At 29.9% G+C, this 10,739-nt stretch overlaps 1 protein-coding gene across 1 annotated transcript in view; it reads left to right on the plus strand.

Annotated features, from left to right (window-relative positions):
• The window catches only part of LOC131844325 (protein takeout-like), a 44,706-nt gene extending 42,105 nt beyond the window's left edge, over positions 1 to 2,601 (plus strand). The window contains exon 5 of the mRNA XM_059193182.1: positions 1,537 to 2,601. Within this exon, the coding sequence (XP_059049165.1) occupies positions 1,537 to 1,835 (299 nt within the window). The 3' untranslated portion in view covers positions 1,836 to 2,601. The remainder of the gene's footprint in view (positions 1 to 1,536) is intronic.
• The last annotated feature ends 8,138 nt before the right edge of the window (positions 2,602 to 10,739 follow it).

Raw genomic sequence — 10,739 nt, forward strand, 5'->3', positions numbered from 1 at the left:
TGTTTTGTAAGGATGAATATTGCTAAACATAAGGTTTACGTGATAACAGAAACTGTAAGTAGGCGCTATACTTATATTTCGAAAGACGAAAGTGGAAGAATGGGTTGACTGTTGGTTTACTTATTTCTTAATGTCCCAAAAAGGTTTCGTACCGATGCATGTAATGAAACTTATTGACCTTGACTTCAAAATAATAAAAAAACTAATAGCCTTATTAAAAATATGTTACATGTACATAAGGCATTATTCAAAACATTTAACCTAACAATGAGGATATTTCCTAATAATTGCAATACGTAATTTTAATCTTAATGTTCAAAATTTATTTCTGCATATTATTATGCACTTATTTGCGGGCATATTATTAATATTTGCATTGCATTGTGCGTAAATCTTCAGCATTGTAAAAACTTAATATTGTCTTAGTACTTGGTTTTATATCAAACGGCCCATTTGATGGTAAACCGTTACCCTATCCATTTGACGCCTGAAATACCATTGGTGTCAAGTTTACACTGTAAATTAGTGCGGGAGGAATTGCCTTTGAAACCGCACTATTCGTAACTACTTACATTCTAGAGTGTGATTACTCATCATCTTCATCGCTACCGATGACATCTCTTTCTTTTTCTATATATATGGCCAGCAAAAGCGGATGGTCTCGGTTTCTATTCCTCGTATGGTGTAAACATTTGTATTGATTGTTTGTATCGGTTTGGGTATATACTATGTATATTATGTATGTATTTAAAAATAACATCTAAATATTTATATCAGTTATCTAGTACACATACCATAAGCTCTGCTTACTAGACAGTGCTAGATGGCTCTGTGTTAATCGTTCACTCTTGTCTTTTGCAACATCTTGGGAATAAAAACAGTGGTTATATACCGTATTCTTAGTCCGTTACTACACGGATATCGATGTGAGTCAATGTTAGTAGGTAAAAATTGCTGCTTCAATGCTATAAATACTGGATCGTAGTTTACATCACTTATTACATAGATTATGTTTTCACAATCAAGTAGGTTATTACATACCTTGGACAGAACAGATGTAGAGAAACTCTATTTATGATCCGGTCAAATTATATTGCCGGTTAATTAGATCTCTCATAATTATATGATTGATTTATTTTGTTACTTAAGTAACTAATATATTTATTTTCAATCTTGGTATTTGCAGTTTGGATTCACACAAAATCTTAATGTAATGCTGAAATAAAATAGGGTATAGGGTAGAGCAATACTCTACTTTGCTGTTTTCCGATAAAGCTGTAGAATCACAAAAAGTACTATATGACTATTTTAAAATGCTATATACCTACTAAGTTTATAAATAGGAATTATTTCTATTCTAATCAGATCTAACTATATAAATTTAATTAATATAAACAGTAATGAAATGAAATAAGTTATTATTATATTGAATCCCTAGGTGTATAGTTTATTTTTAATTATGCATTAAAGAGCAATAGTTAATTAAATTCGACATTATGTATGTGGTTTTACAATAACATTAATTTTATATTACAGAGGATTATGCTTGCAATGTCACAATGAGAGGACACAAAGAGAAACGCGGGGAAGAAGAATACCTCCAATTTGACCCTTTCAGAGTTAAACTACGTGTCGGGCAGTCGTCAATCTACCTGACCAACCTCTTCGATGGAGATCCAGTTCTTGGACCGGCTACAAACAGAGTCATAAATGAAAATTCACAAGTATTCTTACAAGAAATAAGTCCGGTCCTAGAACGGAGCCTTGGGGAACTCTTCACAGAAATGGCCAACAAAATAACATCAAAATTTACATATAAACAACTATTCCCTTGATATAATATAATTTAGTTTTAAATTACCTAGTATGTGATTTGTTTATACATTATTTTATGTATACAGTATGTTATTGGAAAATCACGTTGTAAAATGCCTATCTGAAATCCGTTGTGATAATATTTTTATTGGTTGAGTATTGATTAATATTTGTAAGTGAAGGTATTTTTAGGTGTAATTTTAAATGTATAAATACGAGTATAAGTTAGAAATTGAAAATTATTTCATTACGATATAATATTTGTAGATATTGTTTTATTAAGTAGGCAATTCTTGCATAGTATTGTTTTAAAACTTAATAACATTTATATATTATTGCCTATGTGAATAGAAATTAATTGCTCTCTTTTAGTTCCGTTTCCATTTCATTCAGTACACAAAACTTATCTCAGCTTTTGTTTATTATAAAAAAAACTATTTTTATTGTGATTAGACTTGAGAAAGAGATTATTGACAAAGAAATATCAATTTAATATTACAGATGCATTCTTTACAAATTTATTATGTTTTATATAGGTGTTAGGAAATTTTAAAATTGAATAACAATTAGTATACAATGGTCTCAATTTTGGGAATAGATTAGTCAAAAACCCATTGTGACGGTATTGGTCGTAGTTATTAGATATTTAGTTTAAACGATTATCGTCTGAAATAAGAAAAGTGTATAATCTAAATCTTTTATAGTTACCTAATTAATTTATATAAACCTAATCAGATTACGTGCTAATTCGTATATCCTAAATATCTAATAACAATTCTTTTTTATGTTCATTTCTGAATCCAAAAAGTATGAAATAAATTAAAACTACTTACGTTTTTTTATTTTTTAGATATGTAATAAATATAGGCAGATGTGATAAATATACCATTGCATTAAAAATTTAAAGTTTTAAAGGTTTACTAAATTCAAAATATGTATATCTTACTAAAATTATAAACGCAAAAGTTTGTGCGTATGGTTGGATGTTTGTTATTCTTTCACGCAAAAATTATAAAATAGATTTTTATGAAACTTTGCAGTAATATATTATATAGTATAACTTATACTATATAATATACTCAGAATTACTCATAGGCTATAATTTAAAAAGGTATATATATGTGATGCGAAGTTCGCGGGACGAGTCAGCTAGTGGATATACTGAAGTGATAATGGTCAACAGTCATTAATTTGAATTCTTGTTGGATTTAAACATAACCAACTTTTTTTTCGAACTATTCTAATGTTGATAGCCGTAAGACTAAGCCTAAGACTCTCTGACGAAAGAGAGAGCGAGTCCAAAGCCCACTTGAAAATCGCTATTTATCTGTTAATTCAGTTGTCTAAGATGTACATATTCAGATTAGGAAAAACAATACTGTAATCAAATAACATATATAGATTTAGTTTATCCATTCGTAGTACAGTGGTAGGGTTTGTAAAAATTATCTACGTAGGTACATCAGTCTCACCCATTTTAGCAGACAAGCTGCTGAAATAGTAAGCAGCGTAAGTTATATTTCGATACAGGTAATAGTATAGAAGTCAGTGAAATTGAAGAATAAGAGGTATGACATCTTAGTATTGCAGAATGGCTACACATGAGTGATATCACGGGTGTGACATGATAACGTGATGTCATTGCTGTTGATGTACATAGAAGACGGTTACCCTTTAAATACCCGTTAAATACGCCTTCAGTTTGTTTATTTTCAATTCCAATTACAAAAATAAAATTCTTATCCTGCTTGCCGCTCTGCTGAAGTAATTTTGTCGATAATTTTTACGACCTATGTTTTTTATGACCTATCATTTTGGTAATTGTTATTCATTCTAAATTTGACCTCGGTGGTCTAGCAGTTTAGCACACCGCCTCGGTCCCGGGTTCGATTCCTCGCACGGCAAACTTTTGTATTCATGAGTATGATTGTTTATATCGATCTGGGTGTTCCCTATGTATATTATGTATGTATTTACAAAAAAAAAGTATCTATCAGTTGTCTAGTACTCATAACAGAAGCTCGGCTTAGTTTGGAACTAGATGGCGCTGTGTGAATTATCCATGGATATTATAATAATAATAATCTTAGGATAATTCAAACAGCGCCATCTAGACCAAAGTTAAGCTAGCTAAAACTAACTGAAATGATTTTAATTTCTTTCATCTATAATTATATCTGCTATATAGAGGTTTTGATTATTTCGTTTATGGAATCACAATACTTCAAGAATAAGTATTTTAATATCGTAAGATTAAAACATAATGTGCATATGTGGTTATTTTATAGTAGATACACGCAAAAATATTTTGAATTTCAGTTCAGTATATTTTTTTCACTAAATACATTGACTGTGTTTACAAGTAATCTTCAACCAAGCGTTTCGCTATAAAAGTAACACTCGCCAACTGCAAATAATTAAACAGAAGACTGAAAAATATCTATTAACAATTACATGTTAACGACATCTGTAAAATGTGGAGTATTTGTATACTTTTAAGTAAGTTAAGTGTAGTTGCAAAACTCGCAAATCAAAGTTAGATCCATGCTTATTGTATATAGTAGTCATAATGCTAAATACATGATATAGTATTAAATAGTTCATTATGTAGTCGATAGATGTCGCCAGCACAAGCATATTTCTTCATCTTCAGATGTGATTTCCGAAGCCGTAAATTCAGGAAATTTAACATCGGTGTTGAAAATATTGAAATAATGACTGAATCATTTTGATTAATTTTGATTTTGATTGATCGCAACTTTCTGCTATATGATTACCTAGTACCAACTTCAATTGTCATGTATTGCTCCTTTTTTAATATTGTACTTTCATGGCTTTATTTCTATAAATTGCATATTCATGATGCATGAGTGACAAAATAAAGTTATCTTAAAAGGGTAAAAAAAGAAAAGTCAAATTTTTTAGGGCAATAGTTTAAATTTTTGTGTGTTTTAGTGGTTGAATTTTTTTTGAACTTCAAGGAATGCATAAAAGCGATGCTAAATTGGTTCATTTTTGAGTTTTACAATTAGAAAAATTTTCAGCAATTCTTGATTGCAATATTTGGTGATCTTCACCGCAACAGTTCTAGTAATTAGATGTAACAGTATACATCTCCTTCTTAGAGAATTATAATTTAAATGATGTTTGTTAGTGCTGATTCCGTAATCCGGTTACAAAGTGGATGTGGATACAAAGATTGGCTATTGCTACATGATACGGATTTTCCCTATATTAGTGAATTTTTAGGTGACCGTTTTTCACGCAGGTGTCAATGGTGGACGTGAATGTGATAGAAGGTCACATGCTAATTATAAAATAACACACCATTAGAATCAAAGATAAGAAATAAGTGCCTAGTATTGAAGAAGATTTATGATTTCGGTTACTGTAATAAAATTATAAAACATTGAATTCACCATCATAACTATAGCGTAGCTTTGTAATTGTAGAAACTTATAAGTTTTATATTCCGCATGGAGACTGATTTGAGAAGACACGTTGCTAGCATTACATCGTTGCTATGAGAATATTGTCAACAACAATCCTATTCTTCCCCATTTACAAGATTACTTATCTATATTGTGTTTGTGTACTTTTTGGTAGTCATAGACAGGAGGTGACACAGCTGGTTCGGGGATTTAACTAACTCTTTTTGCAAACTTCAACAATCCGGATTTCATAATGTTTTGTTGATTAACAACTCAAGATTTTTTATCTTGACTTTATTAATGGAATTTATAAGAAAACCAAACTTTGACTAAATGTGTTTAGGTAATGGCTATTGCAGAAATAAATAATAAGAGAATTGCGCGATTCTATCTATATTGACTGCCTCGGTGGTCGCGGGTTCGATTCCTCACACGGCGCAAACATTTATATTTATGAGTATGATGACTGTTTGTATTGGTCTGGGTATTATCTATGTATTTATAAAAACAAAAATATCTATGTATTATATCAGATGTCTAGTACACATAACACAAGCTTTGGTTACCGTGGGATTAGATGGCGCTGAGTCAAGTGAATTGTCTTGTATTTAATTATATTGAATACATGATATATTCGAATATATCTTCATATCTACAAACCTCGACGAGGTAATCAGAAATATTATTATATTATTATCGAATTCGGAATTAACGTAACATGTACCTCAGTAATAAATGATCTAATTTATTGGTGATCAATCTCCAACTGCAACGTCTACTTTTACGTCTATATAATATAGCAAATTATTAGGATAAACACAGTTTTCCTTGATTATTTTGAGTTACCTCCATGAATATACTAGTCATACGTATAATCAATTCTTCAAAGAATAAATTCTAATTAAGGACTACGACTCTCTATTTACGAATTACCCAGTTGTAACTCAAATACGTAGGTATTTGATATTTCAATCAAGTATTACCTAAAAATGTAAATAGTAAATCAATGGATTTCAGGAAGATTATACAAATTTGGTGTCTCAGTGTTGCCGATGGCAACCTTTTTGATAGTTTTTATGATTTTTATATATATTTGACGTTCTGTTTTTATATACCGTTTGTTTTCTTATGCCATATTCATTGTCTTTACATTTTTGCTAGCGAGCTGATTACACTTATTTTACCTCACCTAGGAACGTGTCTCATTTTAAACCAGCCTTAATACAGTCCTTCCGTAACAATCAGTGTGCATTATTACGAGTAAAATTAAGTTCGAACGTAAATTGCAAGAATATTATTCAAATTTGTAACTTGTCTTTTATTGTCCTCCTCTTTATTTTATATTTTTCTGTAATATTTCTATAATTATTGTTTTGTTACACCATGTTTTTTCTTTCTTACTTTCAATTTAAGGTTATACTTATAATTTGATTGTCAGATCATTAAGTATTTATTCATATATATTATTTATCAGTATATTTATATATTTTAATATATGTATTACTTTTATAGATATTTATATATATTTATCCCAATATATTTTTTTGACATATCTCATTTAGTCCACCGCCAACATACATCTTTCTCTGCACCATTCAGGTTGACTGGTAAATAAGCCCGCAAAGTGTCGCCGCCCGGTTAAGTCCGCCATATGTGCACTTTATTTCCAGCGCCTTTAAAATTGGAATAAAAAAATATCACTGCTCAAACAAAAGCATAATATGTATTGTGTCTAGCTTTGATTATTGGTTACGGTAGATTAGTAATATCAGTATTCCGCATAAGATCAATCAATATAACAGTACCTACTTCTGTATTTATTGGTGTTGCACCATTTGCCACTAAATCAGTTAGTATAGTGAGATAATATTTATTATGCAACGTGGGTCAACCGACCACGCTGTATTTTTATGTAATATCTACTTCGTGGAACGTGGTTGCATTTGTCTTGGTAGCCAATTGAAGGTAGTACTTATTCAGGTACTAATAATATGCTTCCTCTATTCTTGCAGGAGGAAAATAGAATTAAATTGAGTTTATATATTTTTAACTTATCTTATTAATAATATTATAAACGCGAAAGTTTGTGAGTATGGATATCCATCCATCCGTTTGTTATTCTTTCACGCAAAAACTACTGAACGGATTTTGATGAAACTTTACAGTAATATAGCTTATACATCTGAATAACATACAGGCTACAAATTCGCGGGTGAAATGGCGGGCACAGCTACTTATGACATAAAAAAATGGCAAAAGAGCTAACGTACGTCGTCAGATTGTTTGATATATTAAAGCCCGAGGCAAGTGAACAAAGCCAGGCAAATTAATAACATTGTGATTCTGTCGTAATGCTCTTGAATAATAATTCTTGTGGACTAAGATTACATCCGTACCTTGTAAATTTACTCTTCAAAACATATAGTAGAGCTAGTTGCTTTTTTCATTTATTTAATAAAAGTTATAATGGCAGTGTGATGGCGTAGTTCGCCACACAAATTTTGAATGATGGTTATTTTGTTTCTATTACAACAAAATATATCTTACACGATAATTTATTTGGATAGATTAATTTTTGAGGTCGTAAACGATTATCCTTTGATTTCTACTCCTTTATAATCGACACGCAGTTATTATTTTCTAATTATCAGGCGTTAGTAAACTAGTCTAAGAATTATATTTGATTTTATGAATTACTATATTAATTCTATTTGGTCTTCTTGGCCTGAGTCACACTTTCCCGGTGTTTCCAACATTTTTCATTGCAATTCTACTCCAATTAGTAGTAGCAGTATATTTACAGCTTATGACATTCCTTGTAATTAATAAACAACTATCCAACACTATAAGAACTGTCAAAATCGGATCAGTAATACCAGAGAAAATCCCGAACATTCAAACTCACAAACTTTGCCTATTTATAATCTTCATCATTACATAGTGTCGCTGTCGTTGTCTGTCCCTATGTACATATGCTTAAATCTTTTAAACTACGCAACGGATTTTGAAGCGATTTTTTTAATATATAGAGTATTTATAGAGGTAGTTTTATAGGTAGGTATAATATATGTACACCCTTGTAGAGCCAGGGCGGGTAGCTAGTTTTCAATAAAGCAATCCATATGTTCTTCAGAAATGTAATAAAGTACCATATAACATAATAATATGTAAAAATACTAGATACATTATAAAATGAATATACATTTTGTGATAATAAAAATTTAAGTACATACCTACGATACGGCCAGCCTATTGACGAATGTATTGTAACATCAGTATTATTATTTATTCCTAATTTATTTTTTAAATTCACATACATGGTTATATCGTACTGCAATTAAAAGTGAAGGTGTTGATATGTTTAAAATTATAGAACAATATTTCTTAATACCAAACATTAAAACACCTTATAATTAAAGATCTCATATTAAGCATGCAAAATATGACGTAAATATTTATAGATATGTACATGAGTTGTACGTATGTAACATAACCTATATAGACGAGCTAGGCTTTGTAGATTGAAATGTCATGCTACTTTCAAGATATTTTAAACTAATGTGTGCCTTGTGCGGCGGTGAATTCACTTAGGTCAAGTTTGAGCGTCACATTATTATTAAATTTTTCTCAAAAACAGGAATAGAATAAGAAGGGGGGGGGGGGTGAACAGAAGGGGGAGGGGTGTATGTAGAATCATAAAAAAATATATTGTTTTGAGGGGGAAAAGGATTCTACTAAGAATATGGATCAATAACCCCAGTGCTAGCAATGTACTATATTAGGTCAACATACTTTGTCACCTCCCTCTGGAAACTATCATGTTAAATTCCTGACTGACCTGACCCCATATTCAACTCTTCATCCTCCACTGGTGCCCCACCAGCATATACCGTTAGTACAGGCGGGTGCACCAAACGATTATCATCACTCATCATTAAAAAAATGTTACATAGTATTGCGTTTGGAATAGTCGTGGAATCAATCCTGATTGATAGACATTGAAAACGCAAAGCAATATAACCATTAGTTCTAAATTTTGTTGTAATACAATTTATTTAGTAATCAATATATTGGATTTTTTTACTTTTCAACGCATTTCAAAAGAATTAGATTGAAATTGATATTGAATTTAGATTCGAGAGTAGACCTACAGCATTGAAACTTTCAAATCAAATCAAAATATCTTTATTCATAGACCTACTATAACAGACTCTTATGATATGTCAAATCTACCGTCAGCTCGGATTCTTTAGAATATATACTGAGCATTAATTATAGTTAAACAAAAAATAGGCTTATGTTTTGCTAGTCAGCTGGACATTACTATTCTACTCTTCCTGTATCATGACAGAAACAACTCTGTCAAAATGACAAATAATGTATTTCTGAGTTCTGTACATACATATCTATAATTGTAATGAATTTGACATGACTTGAATAACTATCGTATGAATGAATGAGGATAATAACCTTGTATTTATATATATATAATCATAGAAGTCCAGTGCATATTATTATTCTATAAATATCAACCAAGGTTCTTTATATTTATTCCGAGCTTAAATTTTCCGTGCTGAATTAGTTATTTATTGAAAAAACTTGGTCAAGTACATACGTACGAAACTTGTGCACCGAAGGTTTTGCATTACTACAAAACAATCATAAACAATATTGACTTAAATTTATACATATTCATTTAGTCAATTACAAAATCATATGTCAGTTTGGAAAAATCATAAATTTAACTAGTAAAATACATACATAGATAAAAGGTCATGCCTATTCATTTGTGGATATATATTTACATTTGAGATTAACTATTTGCGTTAACAAAAAATGGTAATCAGTCGGTCAGTCGTCATATAGAGTCCTAATATTATATGTTAATATTTTTACTTAACTAAATTGTTTCTTATGTATAAATCTACTACGAGTTATTTTAATCCAAAGCACAAATAATTTAAACAAATTCTAAGTTTATATATTAAATTATTTTAAATCTCTTTGTATAATAATAAAGAATGAAAGGGGTTCCAAAAGTGTACATAATTTTATTTTTATTTAAATTAATCACATTCAACAACTTTGACGATTTTTGATATTTATTGATAAGCCGCTAAAATGTCCTACATTAATAAATAATTTTTGTTTAATTTGATTTGATTTAATAAATATTTGATTAAATTTTTTATGATTGATTTCTTTCACGATACAAACAATTGTATTTATGAGTATGATCATAAGCATAGAAAACACCTAGAATAATACATGCAGTATAAGTATGGGTGTTTTCCGTGCTTATTATGTATTTACAAAAAATATTGAAGTATTTCTCACAGTTCAGTAGCCATACACAAAGTCTGATTGCCATATGATAAGATGGCGTTATGTGAATTGTACAGGATTATTATTATAACAAAAAATATTAACTATTTAATAACCTAATTTTATCCCCAAAAAATCTTTTTAATGGATAGTTAGGCTACTTCAAGT

The sequence above is a fragment of the Achroia grisella genome, unplaced genomic scaffold, assembly GCF_030625045.1.
Source record: "Achroia grisella isolate CSIRO2021 unplaced genomic scaffold, CSIRO_AGI_Agris_v1 utg402, whole genome shotgun sequence".
Lineage (NCBI taxonomy): Eukaryota > Metazoa > Arthropoda > Insecta > Lepidoptera > Pyralidae > Achroia > Achroia grisella.